The sequence below is a fragment of the Pan paniscus genome, chromosome 15 (assembly GCF_029289425.2).
Source record: "Pan paniscus chromosome 15, NHGRI_mPanPan1-v2.0_pri, whole genome shotgun sequence".
Classification (NCBI taxonomy): Eukaryota; Metazoa; Chordata; class Mammalia; order Primates; family Hominidae; genus Pan; species Pan paniscus.
The window spans coordinates 61,188,444-61,208,210 of NC_073264.2; the positions used below are offsets into that span (position 1 = coordinate 61,188,444).

Here is a 19,767-nt window from a genome sequence, read left to right on the forward strand (position 1 = left end):
TCATTATCTGTAGCATCTATTACTATAAGTTAGCTATTATTTGTCCTCTTTGTTGCCTATGCTAAATTTCCTTCTCTATACAGGTTAATCTTTGAAATAAAAGTTTTGTAGGAATAAATTGTTATTTTTAACTTTATTCAGATTTGTAGAAAAATGCTACATCGCCACATGCTTATATTTCGACTGCCTAACTTGCAGATGTTAGATGGAAGTCCTGTGAATTCAGATGATAGGGCAAAAGCTGAATTTCACCTCGCTGAACTACAAGCAAAGAAAAATTTGGTAATAATTATATTATTTACAATTTTCCTTTTGAAGCACATTAATTGTTAGTAAATGAACATTATATTATATCTTTTGATTTAAATGTTTAAACCTATGGTGTTTTTGATGAGGATGATCTTAGTATCTATTTAGTGATTACTATCAAAGGCAGCTGGATTTGGTGAAGAGAGCATGCGTGCCCACACACACACACACACACACACACACACATATATATATATAAGTCAGGGAACATCCTTTTCTTAATAGCATACTTCATACTCTGACATAAGGAAAGTTAATATTTGTATGCTCAATATGTCAGATGATGCTAGAACATAGGAAACTATAACATATCACTTTCATAAATAGAAACTAACAATAAAACTATTTCCCTTTAGGCACACAGAAAGGGAAGGAAGGAATTCTGAACTCAACTCTCTGGATTGTGTAGTTTATCTAAGAAAGGAGATGTGTGCCTCTATCTGTGTGTTTTGTTAGGATAATTGGGCTTTTTACTCAGGAGCCCTAAAATGTATCTGATCATGGTAGGAAAGAGATTAAAGAGAGAAGAAATAATAAAAGCATGTCATTTGAAAATTCTGTCTTTGACCACCTAGTTTCTTCATGACCATCTTCTAAAGACTAAATTTAACACAGAAAATCTATGGTTTTTGAACACAGAAGTAACATTATTAGAATGCTGTGGTTTGAGAAAAAAAGAGGCTGGAGGGAGAAGGGAAACCAGCTCAGAGGCTTTTAGAATAATCCAAGAGAGATGTTATGAAGACCTGGACCACGGTAGAGAATATAAATGAATCTTTGATGTAAGTGAAAACCAGAAACCAAGGACATTAGAGTCCATGAACAGAGGTGACTTTAAAAACATTACACTGAATAGGAAAGAGATAGGACTACCATACATACTCTCCTAACAGGCTTTCACTGAACTCACCAGATTAATTCCGGTGACACTCCCAATTGCAGAACATACTCAACTTTTGATACTTGTAGGCTCCTCTCTAGTCCACTTCTCCCTTCAGCAGTACATTCATATACTTATTAAGAGCTAACTGTATGTCAGTTCTTGTTATTTTAAATAAACACAGGGACTCTAAGTACAAATTTTAAATTATTATTTCTATTTGTCTATGAATACCAAATGGAATACTTTGGAAAGTCTGGATAAAGGGCACTCTCTCTCTCCCCACCCCTTCCAACGCCCTCCCCCATAGGTTCAAATTAGATGTGGGAGAAAAAACTAAAATATGAAGAAAATGATAAAAATGCAGAGAAAACATGTAAGGAAATTATTTTTAAAAGCTAGACAGATTATTGTGTTCAGATTTTTTCCACATGCCTTTAAATTCTTGCTATTTTAAAGAAACCAAAACTGGAAATTGTAGGCAAAATAAGGGTATGATATCTCCAAAAACAATCAAATAAATAATACTAATCAAGGGACCCTTGCCTACAGAAGCAGCTTTGGTCCTTCATCAAAAGATTGATGAATGCATGTACTTTTAAATATTTTATTTTTTTAAGATGAATATCAATTAGACAATGATTCCCTTACTTTTTTTTTTTTTAGACAAAGTCTTGCTCTGCTGCCCAGGCTGGAGTGCAGTGGTATAATCTTGGCTCACTGTAACCTCTGCCTCCTGGGTTCAGTTGATTCTCCTGCCTCAGCCTCCCGAGTAGCTGGGACTACAGGCATGTGCCATCATACCAGGCTAATTTTTGTATTTTTAGTAGATGAGGTTTTGCCATGTTGGCCAAGCTAGTCGCGAACTCCTAACCTTAGGCAATCCACCCGCCTTGGCCTCCCAAAGTGCTGGGATTACAGGCTTGAGCCATTGCACCCGGCCCCCTTACTTTTTTATTAACTCTTTTAAAATTAATCTTGACATTTTTTGATTAACCAAAGGGCTTCTATTATAGGTCAAAGTAGCTACAAAGACTTGTGACTTTAAAAGTTTTACAATGTTTAAAAAAGATTATTTAGTTTAGGCAAAGGAAATTGATTCATTCATGGACTATATCTACAAATTTTTTTCTAAAAACTATGGTTTCCAAAAAGAAATTTAGCCATTGATCTATATGATGTAACAAAACAAGTGCATCATCTAATGTCATCTACTCAAATCTTTGTCACAGGCCCCAGTCTTTCAAAAGAGAGCAAATGGTCAAATAAAATTTAGTTCAGTGATTTAAGATGATTTCTTTCCTTTTCCCTTTTTTATATTCCCGAAGCAAGTCACTTCTTGAAAAATGTATGCCACCTGTATTAGTTTCATATTGCTGCTATAACAAATTACCACAAATTTAGTGGCTTAAAATAACATATATTGTCTTACAGTTTTGAAGGTCAGGAGTCTGAAAACCAGTATTAAAGGACTAAATCAAAAATACTGGCAGGGGCCAGGCTTGGCGGCTTATGCCTATAATCCCAGCACTCTGGGAAGCTGAGGCAGGTGGATCACTTGAGCCCACGAGTTGGAGTGCAGCCTGGGCAACATGGCAAAACCTTGTCTCTATTAAAAAACAAAAACAAAAACAAAAAAAACTAGCCAGGCATGATGGCACATGCCTGTAGTCTCAGCTACTCAGGAGGCTAAGGTGGGAGAATCTCTTGAGCCTGGGACGTGGTGGCTGCCGTGAGCCAAGATCGTGCCAATGCACTCCAGCCTGGGTGACAAAGCAAGACCCTGTCTTAGAGAAAAAAAAAAAAAAAGTATTGGCAGGGCTGCATTTTTTCTGGAAGCTCTAGGAAAGGATTTATTCTTTGCCATTACCAGCTTCTAGAGGCCATCCGCATTCTTTGGCTCATGGCTCTCATCCAGTAATGCCATCACTTAGACCTCTGCTTCCATGATCACTTCCCCTTCTCTCTGACCTTCTGCCTCCTTCTACCTCGAAAATCCAGGATAATTTCACCATCTCAAAATCCTTAATCACACCTGCAAAGTACTTTGCCATGTAATTCACAGGTTTTGGGAATTAGGATGTAGATATCTTTAGGGGAGGGGCATTATTCTTCCTGCCATACCACATATGTGAGAGCTCCAGTGAAAGACCTATGAAAATTACCATATTAAAATTCATAAATTCTGTTTTAAGGTAATGCAGGCTAAATTGAAAAGACATAAAGTAACCACTTAGAACTTTGAAGATCCCAATTTTCATATAAAATTCTTTAAACATTGGTTTAATTAAGCATTTAATTTGGCATAACTCAAAATTCAACCAATAATGAATACTTTACTAAAGGGTTTGTTTGTTGGCTATTCTTTTCTATTTATCATATAGTGAACTCAGATTTTCCCCTTACAGTACTATAATGTCATCTTGAGTTATTCTAGATACATATTCTTGCCATTTAAATCAGTGCTATACATAGGAATTTAACTGTCTTTCCACTTAGTTATTCCGTATGTAAATACTTTATTAAATATTATTTTTTATCTATATATGGTTAGTAAAATAACGGGGGTATTTCAAATCTTTATTTTACAGAAATTTTCTTTTAGATTCAACATTAATTATTTTCAGGACTAGAACAAAATGAAGCCATTATTTCTTTTAACTAGCTGTTCAGGAGACTCAAGTACAGAAAACTTCTGAAGTTTACCAGTCAAATGTGTTTGTCTTTGTCTTAGTTGCTACTGGCCTTTCTTTTTAACAGCAAATAAGGAGGAAATAAATGAAATCTAAAGTTCTTTTAAACCAAAACATTTTGGGGGTTTAGTTTCAGAAGGAAATTTGACAGCATTCCAGATTAGTGATGGGAAGAAACTCCCATAAAGGAATTCGTTAGGGAATTTAGGACTGACCAGCTTTAGTAAAAGGACCAATACCTTAGCATTCATTATAAAGCAGCATTCTTGGTAACACTTACTGAAGTATGAGGTTAAATAGGTAATTTTAGATAAACAGAAAAGGCCTCCATCTCTAAATAAGCTGAATCGTATGTTCAGAATTCACATGTATAAACAAGGTCAGTCTTAACAACAGCAGAGAAGGCATAAATTTCTAGGGGAAGCAAGAGTCCCCTTCCTAAAATATTTTTCTCCTCTATTTGCTGATTCCTGAAATTCTTAAAAAAGCCCCTTAATCCTCAGCAGGTGTAAAATGTAAATACTATTTAGAGAGTTTTACTACATTCACTAAAATTGATTATTATAAGATGCTTTTCTTAACTCCCATTTTATTTACTGTTTGTTCTGAAAACTAATTAACTGCAAGTCATCTGATTAGGTAATGTGAAGAATACAAAGATTTCGAGAAATAACTTTTACCTCCCAGAAATTCTATTCACACACAAAAAAAGAAAAAGCATTACAATGGGGAAGTTTTAATTCTCATTTTCTTAGTTCCATACTTACCTTGTTGAGACCCTTTGGAAAGGGCGAGTTGCCATTAAGCACTAGATTCTAGTGATGGTACAATGCAGTCTGAAAAAAAAAAAAAAAAAAAAGAACACAAGGTTCTGAGGGAGGTTAACTCCCCAAAAAGCTCTGCTGATTTTACAGGTTTTACCTAGTACCAATTCTGAGTTTAGGCAAGCAGGTAGCTCCTGACTAAAAAGAATGTTGATTGTCTACTCAGACTTGTTATAAGGATTAAGCCTATTGATCTGAGTTTTGGAGATGAGATGTTATTAACTGTTTTATTTTATTATGTAGCTTATTCCTGTTACCCACTCTCCTATGGATGGCAGATCATTTGGCCAAGTGAAAACTCCTCCCATAAAGATAACAAATGTAATTCTGCCTAGTGGACTCAGCCATTACTTGGGATCTGACGTCACTTTAACTCCTGAAGTTGAAGGTATTTTGACAAATAATTTCAGATAGAATGTAAAAGAATCACTTCATTTGAAATAAAAATATCACTTTAATTTCTAATAGTACTTAAAATTCCTTGTTTTTAACTTACATTTCCTAAAATTGCATGTTTGCTCAAGTTTCCTATGGCCATTTTGATTTCAGAGATTATAGTTTTATTATTTTTAGTTTTATTATAGCTTTTTTTGTACTCAGCTACTAGTATGTTGTGACTAAACATTTGCTCACTTGCAATGTGAACTTTGTGATACTTGAACAATTATTTCCTGACATATCTTTTCAAAGCTTTTATTTCATTTCATGGATGTCAGAGCAAACAACTACTAAAACCAGTTCATTAGTGCATCCTGCTAAAAGTGGAAATCAGAGATGTAAAAGCATAACAGAATCCCGGGGTACAAAGGATATTCTGCAGAGAGATCTCACTTTCCCCTTGAAATCATAAGAAAATATTCACGAAGCAAATACTAGAGAAGGGCTTCAAGAGGTAGAGTTTTAAAAGAGGGAGTATATTAAAAGAACAAGCATGGAAGTGGTTTATTCTGCTATATAAATTTTAGTTCAAGTTTAGAATAAGCCTGTTCCCTAATTCCACATCTTTTCTGGTTATCATTTTGGCAAAATTGGGGGTAAGTACTCCTTCTCTGAGGGCTCACCTCTTCCAGTCCTTCTGACTTCCCATTTGTCCTCAGACCACCCTTAGACAATAAAACTGAACATCACAATAATTATAAAATGATCTAAGAGCCTCCTATTAAAAAAGTAGACTGTTCCATGTGATTAAAGTTTTTTTAAGAAACCCACTGAAAAACAAACCAGCATAATTTACTCCATTAAGATGTTATATTTTCTCATTTTTCATACTTATATGTCATTATGACTTCCAGGTTTTAATAATAATGAAGATTGTCATGCTTTTTTCTACAACTGTCAGTAAAATTGGGCATACCAAATTGTTATTACCTCCTTAACAGAACAAAGTCATCTTCAGGAATATCATTATCTTTTTATATTTTTTTATTAGTTTAACCCTGGATTCATCTTCATAACTTCCTTCTCAGATACTAACTTCCTTCTCAGGTAAAAGCATACCTTTTTTTATTGCATTTCACTTTATTGCATTTCACAGATATTGAGTTTTTTACAAATTGTAGGTTTGTGACAACCCTGCATCAAGCAAGTCTATTGGTGCCATGTTTCCAACAACATGTGCTCACTTTGTGTCTTTATCACATTTTGGTAATTCTCTATTTCAAACTTTTTCATTATTATTATATTTGTTATGGTGATCTGTGATCAGTAATCTTTTTAAGTCAGTTAATAACCCTACAATGACTTCAAAGGAAGGAAGAATCTCAGATCTCTCACTTTAAATCAAAAGCTAGAAATGATTAAGCTTAGTGAGGAAGCCATGCTGAAAGCCAAGATAGGCTAAAGGTAGGCCTCTTGTATCAAATAGATAGCCAAGTTGTGAATGCAAAGGAAAAATTTTTGAAGGAAATTAAAAATGCGACTCCAAGGAACACATGGATAAGAAATTGAAACAATCTTATTGCTGATATGGATAAAGTGGTCCGGATAGGATATCAACCAGCCACAACATTCCCTTAAGCCAAAGCCTAATCCAGAGACCCTAACTCTCTTCAAGTCTATGAAGGCTGAAAGTGGTGAGAAAGCTGCAGAAGAGAAGTTTGAAGCTAGCAAAGACTGCTTTATGAGGTTTAAGGAAAGAATCATGAACTATTATATCAGGCAACATAAAAGTGTAAGGTGAAGCAGCAAGTGCTGATGTAGAAGCTGCTGCAAGTTATCCAGAAGATCTAGCTAGGATCATTGATGAAAGTCGCTACACTAAAAAAGAGATTTTCAATGTAGATGCAACAGCCTTATATCAGAAGAAGATGCCATCTAGGACCTTCATAGCTAGAGAGGAGAAGTCAATGACTGGCTTCAAAGCTTCAAAGGACAGTCTGACTCTCTTGTTAGGGGCTAGTGCAGCTGGTGACTTTAAGGTGAATGCATTGCTCAACTTAAAGAAACCATTGTTCAACCATTGTAAAACTCCTAGGGCTCTTAAGAATTATGCTAAATCTACTTTGTCTATGCTCTATCAGTCTATGCTCTATCAATGTACAAAGCTTGGATAACAGCACATCTGTTTACAGCATAGTTTACTAAGTATTTTAGCTGACTGTTGAGACCCAGTGCTGAGAAACAGATTGCTTTCCAAAGACTACTGCTCACTGACAATGCACCTAGTCACCTAATAACTCTGATGGAGAAGTACAAGGAGATGAATGTTGTTTTCATGCCTGCTAACACAACATCCATGCTGCAGCTGATGGATCAAGGAGTAACTTCAAGTATTATGATTCAAGAAATATATTTTGTAAGGCTCTAACTACCATAGACAGTGATTCCTAACCGGGCGCGATGGCTCACGCTTGTAATCCCAGCACTTTGGGAGGCTGAGGTGGGCAGATCACGAGGTCAGGAGATCGAGACCATCCTGGCTAACACGGTGAAACCCCATCTCTACTAAAAATACAAAAAAATTAGCTGGGCATGGTGGCAGGCGCCTGTAGTCCCAGCTACTCGGGAGGCTGAGGCAAGAGAATGGCATGAACCTGGGAGGCGGTGCTTGCAGTGAACCGAGATCGCGCCACTGCACTCCAGCCTGGGTGACAGAGCAAGACTCCATCTCAAAAAATAAAATAAAATAAAATTAGATAGTGATTCCTCTGAGGGATATGGGCAAAGTAAATTGAAGACCTTCTGGAAAGGATTCACCATTCTAGATGCCACTAAAAACATTTGTAATTCATCAGAGGAGGTCAAAATAGCAACCCTAATGGGAGTTTGGATGACTTTGAGGGGTTCAGGACTTCAGTGAAGGAAGTAACTGCAGATGTGTGGAAACAGCAAGAGAACTAGAAGTGGAGCCTGAAGATGTGACTGAATTGCTGCAATCTCATGATCATACTTGAATGGATGAGGAGTTGCTTCTTATGGAGGAGCAAAGAAAGTGGTTTCTTGAGATGAAATTTACTCCTGGTGAAATGCTGTGAACACTGTTGAAATGACAACAAAGGATTTAGAATATTACAAACTTAGTTGACAGAGCAGTGGCAGAGTTTGAGAGGACTGACTCCAATTTTGAAAGAACTACTGTGGGGAAAGTGCTATCAAACATCATGTTGTACACAGAAATCTTTCATGAAAGGAAGAGTTGATCTATGCAGCAAACTTCATTGTTGTCTTATGTTAAGAAATTGCCACAGCCACCCCAGCCTTCAGCAGCCACCATCCTGACTGGTCAGCAGCCAACAACACTGAGACAAGACCCTCCAACAGCAAAAAGATTACAACTCGCTGAACATTCACATGATCATTAGCATTTTTTAGCAATAAAGTATTTTTAAATTAATGTACACTGTTTTTTTAAACATAATGCTACTGCACACTTAATAGACTACACTATAGTTGTAAACATAACTTTTATATGTCCTGGGAAACCAAAAAATGTGTGTGACTCACTTTATTGCAATGGTCTGGGACCACACCCACAATATTTCAAGGTATGCCTGTTACTTTCTTCAAGATTTGTTATGCGCTGAAAAAGTCCTACAATCTCTTTCCTATTTTTTGACTGTGCTGCCCCAATTTTTAAAAGTATAATCACTTTATCTGTACATTTATTACAGCATGCAGGTTTGGATATTTATATGTTTAAAATATTATCTAGGAAAAATCAAACTGATTCACTAGCTCACAGAAATTTAAGCCACATCAAGTGCTAAAAATACATTATAATTCTATATTTTTATTTGAAATTTTAAATTCACTTTATGAAACATGTATTGCATACATTCAGCTGAAGGACAACCAAACTATATTGCTTAATGCTTATGTTAATTAATGTTTCTCATTGTTTCCTAATTTTTTTTTCAAATTTCTAATTTCTAATTTCAGACAAAAAAAACAAGAATGCTGGGATTCTGACAAATAATCCTCGGAGCATCCATGCAGAAATAGCTTTTCGGCAACTCAGAGGGATAAGTATCTCTCCATCTCTTTTATCACATCAGAATATTGCATCTCCTACTGCACAAATATACCAGAGCAACCAAGATAAGAGAAGGTAAAGCTATTTTCTCTGTGTTTTAATATCATTTCTCATCATTAAAAAGTACTCTCCATATTTGCTAGTCATGTATAACAGGAAATATTGTTATGTACTATTATATATTTACTCTGGGAACTAGAAAAAACTGTCAGATAGCATAAGGCTTCTTAATTCCCACATTCACCAAACCTTTCCCAAAGTCCAGTGTATTTACATAGTAATTCAGAAAGGCTGAGAAATGGCTATCAAGGTCAAATAATTCAGAGTACTAGTGCTCACTAGTGAGGGAACAATGAAATAGCTAATGGGAACTACTTTAATTGTATCCTCTACCAACTCACTCTACTCACTGAATTTGCAAAGCAGTTCACTTATACTGTAAACAGCAGATAAATTCAACTCTCTGAAATCGTGAAGGCTAAGAATTTTGTAAATTCTTCTGAATTTTCTTTAAAATTCCTACTTGCCTCCTTCTCCAGTCTGAATCTAGCCCTAGAGCCTAGCTCAAAGCCTAAGAACATTGCTAGTTCTCATTAAGAATACACTCTTCTGCTCAACACTTGACTTCTTAGATTCCCAAGTATTACCTGTCCCCCATCTTCCTGGCATCCCTGCTCCTGCTCATCTGTTAAAATGACCTACCCCCGCAGCAGATCTAGCTTAGGCTTGGCTCTTGCTGCACTGACTCCTCCTGCTTTAATCAGCCATGTCCCACTGAGTCCACAGTATTTTTTTTTTTTGAGACAGAGTTTCACTCTTGTTGCCCAGGTTAGAGTACCGTGGCACAATCTTGGCTCACTGCAACCTCCTCCTCTTGGGTTCAAGCAATTCTCCTGCCTCAGCCTCTCGAGTAGCTGGGATTACTACAGGCATGCGCCACCATGCCCGGCCAATTTTTTTATTTTTAGTAAAGGCAGGGTTTCACCATGTTGGCCAGGCTGGTCTTGAACTCCTGACCTCAGGTGATCCACCTGCCTCAGCCTCCCAAAGTGCTCGGATTACAGGTGTGAGCCACCAATGGGATAATTTTGTCTTTTTGAAATTGCACACATCGAAAACACAGAAATTATTTATTGCAGAATTACCTTAAGTTAGCTGATCCATTACAAAATTAAGTCACCACTGTTTGACTAATTAAATCTTATTTCTTACAGAATTTCTGGGAGCAACTTTCCAAGATCAAATCGAATGTAACTGCCTAAAGAGAAATGAGCATACACCAAGAAACTCACCTGTTTAGTAGTTGTACAAAAACTAGCGGACAGTGGTCAGTTAAAAAAAAAAAAAAGATAATCATGTTACTTAAGTTACTGAAGCACTTCAGTTCCATATGAAGATAATCTATTACCCTTCATGAACTTGATTTAATATCACCTTTCTTAAACTTTCTTTATGGTTATCTTTAGTTATTTGTTTGAATTTCTATATCATAAAAATCATCAACTATTACATCAGACTACAATTTGAAAAGACAAAAGTGACATGAAACAAAGTCCAGAGAATTGAATGCTTAGTTCTAGTATTAGAAACATTTAGTCATGAAATGTCATTATGACATGTCATAGGAAGATATTGAGAAAAGATAACTTTAGGAAATAGGCATACTTTCATTTGTAGAGTATCTATTCATTTGAGATTACATAAAACTACAGCACATTTCTTACCAAACACAACTATTACTAAAGCAAGATGAGTTTTGCTAGTTGAACTACAGATTGGTTTTTAGGACTGTATTTTTTTAAAAAATACCCTCAAACCAGATCTGCCCTCAAAATTGTTTAGAGATGCAAATTGTGGGCATCAATAGTAGTTTCTAAATGTGGCTAACTGTGGGTGCAACCAGTCCTTCATGCTCTAAGAATAAAAAAAGCGTCCGATTTCAAATACAAATCATTTAATTACACCTACAGTGATACAAGTTTACAAGTAGTTTCAGGCTGAAGAGAACACGTATTCAAACTGAGTGGACACATTTAAAAATAGGACCTTCAATAATTATACTTCACTGAACTTTTCTAAACTATTACATTGCATAGTACTAGGACGTATCACAGATTAATCAAATGTGGTTATGAATTTGCTTGTTACAGTTACTAAAATTGATAACCAAATTGCCAATCATATTTTGATATAAATGAGCTCCATCATTCATGAAGTATTCTATTCAAAATTTTAAAGTTATTGGCTCAACAGTACATGTAGTTTCATAATATTTTATACTTTCCTTACACAAAAATAAATTATTTTAACTAAAATATGTAGACTTTATAATCCGTCTGGAAATAGTTTTAAAGGTACTTTGGAAATGATATAATTCCAATGTCTATGCAACAATTTTGTATTTTTCTTTTTTAAATGCTGTATGTCTTTAATTTAATCATGTAATTTTAAAAGTTCAAACCTAATTACAGATTGATTTTGCTCTTTGTAATGTGTGGTTTTTAAACAACTATTACATTTAGGTGGAAATAGGATCCTTTGTTTAAAAACAGCTATGCAGTTCTTAAGATGTCCAGAAGATGTCTTTGTTGCCCTTTAGTTTTGACAACTGCTTTCATTATAGTGTTGTGACAGTCTACTCTTCACTATTTATTACTAAATTGGCATCATCTGTTTTTTCTTTTATGATTATGTATAAATTAAATGCTGAATATATGTTACTTTTATAATAAAAAGTGTCTTAAAATAACAAAGTGGGAAAATAAATGTAATAGGTTTCACTGGAGAAAAATGTTCAGAATAGAAATATATAAAGCAGAAAAAACATAACTTACACTGTATTCACTTAGCATTTTGGCATATTTTCTTTTAGCCATTTTTCCTATGGACTTTTAATACATTTGAGATCTTCATGTGATTTTTATGTACACATTGTTAAATTTTGAGCTATTTATAATTCTTAAAAATTGTTAATTAAATGTCATCTGAGCCGGGCGCAGTGGCTCACATCTGTAATCCCAGCACTTTGGGAGGCCAAGGCAGGCAGATCACAAGGTCAGAAGTTCGAGACCAGCCTGGCCAATATGGTGAAACCCCATCTCTACTAAAAATACAAAAATTAGCCAGGCGTGGTGGTGTGCTCCTGTAGTCCCAGCTACTAGGGAGGCTGAGGCAGACAAATTGAGCAAGACTCCATCTCAAAAAAAAAATTTTTTTTTCATCTAAATTTCTGAGTAGCTGGAATTACACCACCACGCCAGGTGCAGTGGCTCACGCCTGTAATCCCAGAACTTTAGGCGGCCAAGGTGGGCAGATCACCTGAGGTCAGGAGTTCAAGACCAGCCTGGCCAACAAGGCAAAGCCCCATCCCTACTAAAAATACAAAAATTAACTGGGAATGGTGGCATACACCTGTAATCTCAGCTACTCAGGAGGCTAAGGCAGGAGAATCGCTTGAACCAGGGAGGCAGAGGTTGCAGTGAGCTGAGATGGCACCACTGCACTCCAGCCTGGGTGACAGCGTGAGACTCCCTCTCAAAAAAAAAAAAAAACTGTAAAAGAGAGTAAACTATTTATTCATCAAGGTATTTCACTTAGATAAAATGTATAATTTATCCAGTAAAGTTATTATGTCTTTGCTCCCAGCAAATGTCTTGATTTATTTTGCAAGCAAATGTATGATTATATAACTTGTTTTCATTAAAGACAATTCCACAAACAACCTGGTAAGCTAGAAATTAAGGCACTTTATAGATTAGAAGCCTCCAAAGCTGAACCGAATACAGGCAGTGTGAAATTAGTCTGATTTCTATATATAAAATTAACTGCGATTAATTGTCCAATACAAACTTTACTATTTACTTCTATTTTAAAAAAAATTTTTTTGTAGAGATGAAGTCTCACTATATTGCCCAGGCTGGTCTCAAACTCCTGGCTTCATGTAATCCTCCTGCCTCGGCTCCCGCAAAGTGCTGGGATTATAGGCATGAGCCACCATGCCCGGCCATTTACTTCTAATTTTTCTAGTCTTAGATTTTTCTGACTATTGACACAAAATTAACTGATTGTGAATATATTTTTGCCTAGAATATCTAGTGTGCACTATGTATGTGTGTTTGCAGGCACTCCTGACTAGTTTACAAATAACCCTTATATTTAAGTAACATGCCATTTCACTCTTCATAAGCTATCTTACATTATGAAAAGTGTTTAATGTTTTAAAACATTAGATCTCACTCTTAGTCATGCTCTAGGCTCTTGGCTTCAATTAAATATTACTTACATAAAGGGAGGTAAGATTATTATAATATTCTATTAGTAGAAGCAAGCACTTACGGCCAAATTCCTTTGGTTATTCAGTGAAGCTAACCAAATCATTTTGGTTATGGGCTAGAAACCAGCTGGTTTTTCTGATGCCTTACTATAAAACTTAGAGCTTCTGGACCACCTGCAAGTGCTAACTACGTGTTCATTTTTCTACATTTTCCTCCCTTCTCCATTATTGAAGTATTTTTGAAGAAAAACCTATGCTGAATTGCAATTTAAATTCTCAGTTGCCTTTTAGAACTAGGTCAGTAAGAAATACCACAGCTATTTTATTAGTAATATTATTTCTGCAAGTTTTTACTTTACAAATATGTAAATTATACCATTCTACTGTTACTGTTTTTCTTTCCATTGTGAATAAAATTGTTTTGTAAACTACTCAAAAGACATTTCTCAGACTTAATTTACGCATTTTTATCTTAAGATTTTTGTTTTGGTAATGATTTTTCCTTAAAATTAAGCTAAAATGAATGATTTAATAGCAAAGACATACAATGTTGTAATATAAAAATAGAATAGCATATTCAAAGAAACTTAGAAGTAGCTTTGAAGGTATTAGTTAGCTGAAGTCAAATTATTTACCTTTTATATTTTATTAAGCACTACCTTAACTATATGCTCTTTTAGGTAAATCAAAAAGTCAGTTTATCAACATTGTCATTTTCCATATAAGATTCCAAAGATTCTGAAATGCTAAATTTTAAATTAGAACAGATTTTTTCTAATATCATTAAAAATAACAGTATTTCTATATGCTCTGAATAAAAATCCATTGGGATAACATAGTTTGTTTTTTCAAAATAGTTACATTTTGATCAAACATTAAAATAGAAATGGATGCGAAGAATTTTTAACAAATAGCATTCTATATTTTCATTTGGTTTTTAATTTTATAATTGTAATTAACTTCTAAATGTTTAAAAATATTTTATACCAGCAGTTAATTTTAAACATTATAAATAGGAAAAGAATTAGTGATAATCTTACTATTTTTGTAAACCACAAAAATAACAATGACTATAGTTTAAATAGAAAAAAGATATGGTGATATGATTTTTGTTTGTTTGTTTCCAGTGGGGTTGGAGTGATTTAAAAGCTATAGATTTTAATCAAGAGCTGCACATTTTTCTTCTTGCTTATTGTAGAACATTATTTTTTCTAGAAAATGTTTTCAATAATTTTAGTGGTTTGGCTCTACTATTTGTTCCATCTTTAATTATAGCATAGCTCTTCCTCTCCCTTCCCTCTCAGAATGTTTTACAAGTGTGTCTCTCAAAGAACAACCAAAAAAGACTAATCAGTAAAATATATATATATATATGTATAACATTTTAAAGTTTCTAATTATTTCTTATTCCCCTATCAATTTGGTTTAAAACAGGTATTTATAAACACTGGTAGCCTACTTTCCTAAGGCCTTTGATTTTATATGAAGTGCTCTAAAAGAGTTCAATCAACCTTAATGGTGCGTTTTTAGTTAAGGAAATAGAACGGGGGTAAGTCAATTTGAGCTCCCAGACAAACAAGTGTCTTCAGAAAGAATCAGCCATAAATGGGTTTAGAAATCAGAGTACGAGTAAAATGCAGTGAGCAGAGCACTCAGGGAAGCCAGATACAATGGAAAGAGTAAAATACTGCAGAGCTTTTTAAGGTTCATACAATTGGAACAATGGACTTGATCCAGCCATCTATGTTAAACTGTTAAAAGATAGGTGAAAAGCAAGCTGGAATTCTATAAAGAGTGTTGAGGAACAGTAGAATGAGGAGCTTTAAATCTAAAGAGAATGAATACAGTCATTCAACAGGATGGCAATGAAGTCAAAATTGGCATATTTCCCTGATTACCTTGTGAAGGACTCTGTTCTGTTTTAGGTATTAAGCCGTGATTAGCAACAAAGCAGTATTTAAACTGCCACAATTGGAGTTTTTAAACAGCATAGTATAAATATGTGAATTTTACAAACATACACATATATACATGGAAGTAGAAATACATGTAGATATCATATAGTTGTAACAACTTAATATTCTAGTCTATAGCAATCAGTACAGTATATCAAACTTCCTGTCATTTAGGAAAAAAAAGGGCTAATTTAGGTTTAGTGGCAAAGGTGCAAATGTACAAATAGATAAAATTGTTTAATTTTTTAATTAGCTGTAATCAATCAGTCTTATTTTATACATTTTGGGGAAATTGTTCTTAAATGTATTGATGTATTTTCCTGCTTTAACAAACAGAATACATTAAACAAAATTTTATTTTCAATGATTTATAGTGCTTCAGGGTCATAGTGTGCATGATTTACCATTTTAGAGAAATGCAGCTGAGGAAATGTGTATAGAATGTGTTTTGAACTTCTGCTATAACCTCGGCAGTTGCTTAAGGCCAAATTCCCTTATATGTACTTTTTTGTGTGTCCCTTCAATTATTATGATGCTGAAATAACTTTGCTAGTTAGTTGAAGATTCCAATATTAATGGAGCCATTACTATATTGTTAAATTATGTTTTGAATGAAGATATGATTATATTTATGGAAACATGCTAAAGTCTATAAATGGAAACAATACAATAAAACTAAAGCCCAAACATGTGTTAATGCTAACACATTGAGCCGTTGTTAACTCACAAGAAGTATAACTATGAGAATGTCAGTCACATAATTGTCATCCTTTAACAGTTCAATTATGGGCCGGGCGCCATGGCTCAGGCCTGTAATCCCAGCACTTCAGGAGGCCAAGGCGGGCCGATCACTTGAGGAGTTCAAGACTAGCCTGGCCAACATGGCAAAACCCCATCTCTACTAAAAATACAAAAATTAGCCAGGTGTGGTGGTGGGCAGGCACCTGTCACCCCAGCTACTCAGGAGGCTGGGGCAGGAGAATCGCTTGAACTCAGGAGGTGGAGGTTGCAGTGAGCCGAGATCGAGCCACTGCACTCCAGCCTGGGCGAGACAGAGAAAGATTCCATCACCAAAAAAAGATAAAATAAAGAATGAAAAAGTCTTCAGGAACATGTCACATAACCTCAATGAAGGAGGCCAGACATAAGAAAAACTAGAGCCAGAAATATAATCAAGTGCACTTTTTCTGAAATACAATTTGCTAGATAGCCTCCACTTGCCCTTCCAGATCTATTCTCTACCTTTCTCCTCCTGCTCTGTGACTCTAAAGACTCACCTTTAAGGACAACATCACTTAGAGTCATTTGTCCCTCTAGCTGGCAGTTGGCTGTAGCCAATCAAGACACTAGAAGTAGATCAAAGAGTAAAAGAGTGAGATTTGGGCTTTAGTAGCAGCTGCATTCTACAAGAACTACAGCTTCTATCGGGCTTTCCTAAAGTATCTGGGTTCTGGTGAACTCTCTTTCCCTTAAACCTTCAGGCCTACAGGCATTGCAAGTTCAGATGCTTCACCTGCCAGGGCACGGTGGCTCACACCTGTAATCCCAGCACTTTAGGAGGCCAAGGAAGGCAGATCACTTGAGACCAGGCGTTTGAGAACGGCCTGGCAAACATGAAACCCCATCTCAACTAAAAATACAAAAATTAGCCAGGTGACAGAATGAGACTCTCTCTCAAAAAATAAAAAATAAAATGCTTCACTAATCCTGGTCTGTTTCCTTAATTCTATCCACACTTTTGAAGTAGTCCCTTCACTAAACTCCTCAATGGCCCCATTTGACTCTGCCACTTGTTTCCTGCTGATACCCTAGTACATACAACACCTATGTGACACAAATGTATAATACTGGGGAATTATATTTTAAATTAAAATGGAAAAACTAGCAATGTAAAACTGAAATATCTAATTGTTTTCTTTTATACTCCATTAGTCTTCTGGTTTAAGCCTAGACACCTGACACCTCGTTTACAGCAAGATGTTAATGTCAGGTTAGAGTTGTGACGTGCAACATGGAAACAGACTTGAATTCTGGGAGCTATATTTTTAGTTTCATAAAAAAGCAAAGCAAAACAAAACAACTGGGATTGAGAGAGTTCTAGTTTATCGTTGCTTAGATAGCACTCCCTATACCTGGCTATGGGCCAAGAAGATTTATTCTGAACAAAGAGAAAAGTGGGATTAGAACACCGGAGGTCTTTGGTCCCATTAAGAATCATACCCCACAAATAAATAGAGATAGCTGGATCATATAACTGTGCTCTTCTCAATTGAAGTTAAAAATGCCACAAATAATTTAACATTTAAACACATTTTTTTTCCTGTAACTTTCACAGAACTTCTTGGCTGTATCTTTAACCTACTAATCAAAAGAATTTCCTCAAGTTCACATTTATAGATGTTTTTAATGAACATAATTTTCTTCTGTATTCAATAAACATGTAAAGAATATTGATGACTATGGAAAACACCAAAGTAATAATTGCTGTGGTTAAGAATCATCTATGGATACTAAAATTAGTAGATGACAGTATAAACAGGGTATTTGCATGGTCTCTAAGAATTTCCCTACAAGATACTTTTTAATTACAAATAGAAAAAATATTAACTGTGCAGTGGAAAAAACTGATAAACACCTTAACCAAGAGATCAAATTTAATATCACCAAAAATAAGATATATCAATATCCTGATATGATGCACTGATAAGGGCACAAAATCATTCTGTAGTATTCCTGCCAAAAATACCACATGATCATGAGAATGAGAATGATCTGATCATGAGAAAACATCAGACAAACCCAAACTAAGGGACATTCCACAATATAATCGGCCAATAAGTCTGGCCAAAAGGAGTCTAAAAGGATCAAGGGCATTGCATGATAAGGACTGAGGAAGTCATATTGGAGGAATCTAAGAAACATGATAACTAAGTATAATATACAAGATCTTGGATTGGATCTTGAACCAGAAAAAGGGCATTAGTGGGAAAACTGTTGAAATTCAAATAAAGTCCATAGATTAGTTAACAGTATAACTGTTAATTGCTAAGTTTCAATCATTGCTATATGAAATGTTAACATTAGGAAAAGCTGGGTGAGGAAATCACCATATTTAAAACTTTTCTGCATGTTCAAAATTATTTCTTTAAAAACAAGAATTTAAATTTTGAAATATAAATTATTGACAATGATCCTGATTCAAGGGTTATTTTACTGGTGTAGAAGCAAAAGTATAAGGGAGTGAGCCCAACCACCATTTTATTTCACACATTCTTCACAAATTCTGGAAAGTCTTCAGAATCTTCCATATTTTATTTTGATATCACAATCTAAAAGTAATATAAATTAGTTTACTTTAAAAATATACATTCCTTTTATAAGTAAGAATTTAAACTCATTTCGAAGCCATCATATCTTGAAAATAACTAAGTGGGAATTTTTGTAAGAAAACCACTTTATTCAGGCAATTAGAATGAGTGTAACAATATGATAAAAACTGTATAATTATTAAATAAAATATGTATTATATTAGGACCATTTTTGTTCCAAATTTTTACTAGTTGAACTAAATTTTTATTAGTTGAACTAAAAATTTACAAATTAGTCCTAAAACACAAAATAAACTGTTTTATCTAGAAAGATGGTAAATTACTTGGAGATAGCCAAAAGAAGTAGAAATTGTGGAGAAGACAGCCAATTGCCTCCCGGGCCTGTTCTGTCATTCTCCCTTAGTAAAAGAACCCTGATTATTAGCTAGGAATAGTGCTTCTCTTGCAGTCAAATGTGGCCCTTTGTTTTGGCAAATGACTTATATGTGGTAGTGTGGTATGGAAACTTACTGGAAGTCTTCTTAAAAAGGAAAGGAAGAAAAATTTCCCTTCCATTCATACTGTAGCTTGGAAAAAGATTATGATGGAGGAAGTCTGGCTGGACCAGGAGGAAAAAGACCTTTAAGATGACAGCATAATAAATGGGACTGTCCCACTAGTCCATAGAACTGCCATTCTGACCCTCGAATAATTAACTTATACGGCAAGAAATAAGTTTATATCGGGTTAAACCATTGTTATTATGGTTTCTCTGTTACAAGAAGTACAACCTAATCCTAACTGATACAGGAATGTTCCCAGAAAAGAGATGTGAAGGACTTTTGTACTAAAATTATAGCAGAAAGATACAACTTAACGAGAAATGAAAAAGCAAAGAACAAAAGTAGATTTTATGGAAGAGCATAAATGGGATAATGGCAAAATGAAAGCAGCAATTGGTTCTGAATGAGTCATAAAAGAAAGTCACTGAAAGTGGTTTAATGTCAGTATAAAAAGGAGGTCATGAAAGAATAAACTCTAGAATTTGAAGCTG

General features: G+C 34.9%; 1 protein-coding gene across 4 annotated transcripts in view; it reads left to right on the plus strand.

Moving 5' to 3' along the window:
- LRRC9 (leucine rich repeat containing 9) overlaps positions 1 to 13,881 on the plus strand; it is a 151,214-nt gene extending 137,333 nt beyond the window's left edge. For 2 of the 4 annotated variants that reach the window (XM_055097651.2, XM_034937640.4), the window contains exons 30-33: positions 142 to 282; positions 4,950 to 5,094; positions 9,084 to 9,252; positions 10,392 to 13,881. In XM_055097651.2, the coding sequence (XP_054953626.1) occupies positions 142 to 282; positions 4,950 to 5,094; positions 9,084 to 9,252; positions 10,392 to 10,431 (495 nt within the window). In that variant the 3' untranslated portion in view covers positions 10,432 to 13,881. The remainder of the gene's footprint in view (positions 1 to 141; positions 283 to 4,949; positions 5,095 to 9,083; positions 9,253 to 10,391) is intronic. The other 2 variants (XM_055097652.1, XM_055097653.1) reach the window with 1 other exon arrangement.
- Positions 13,882 to 19,767: the final 5,886 nt, after the last annotated feature.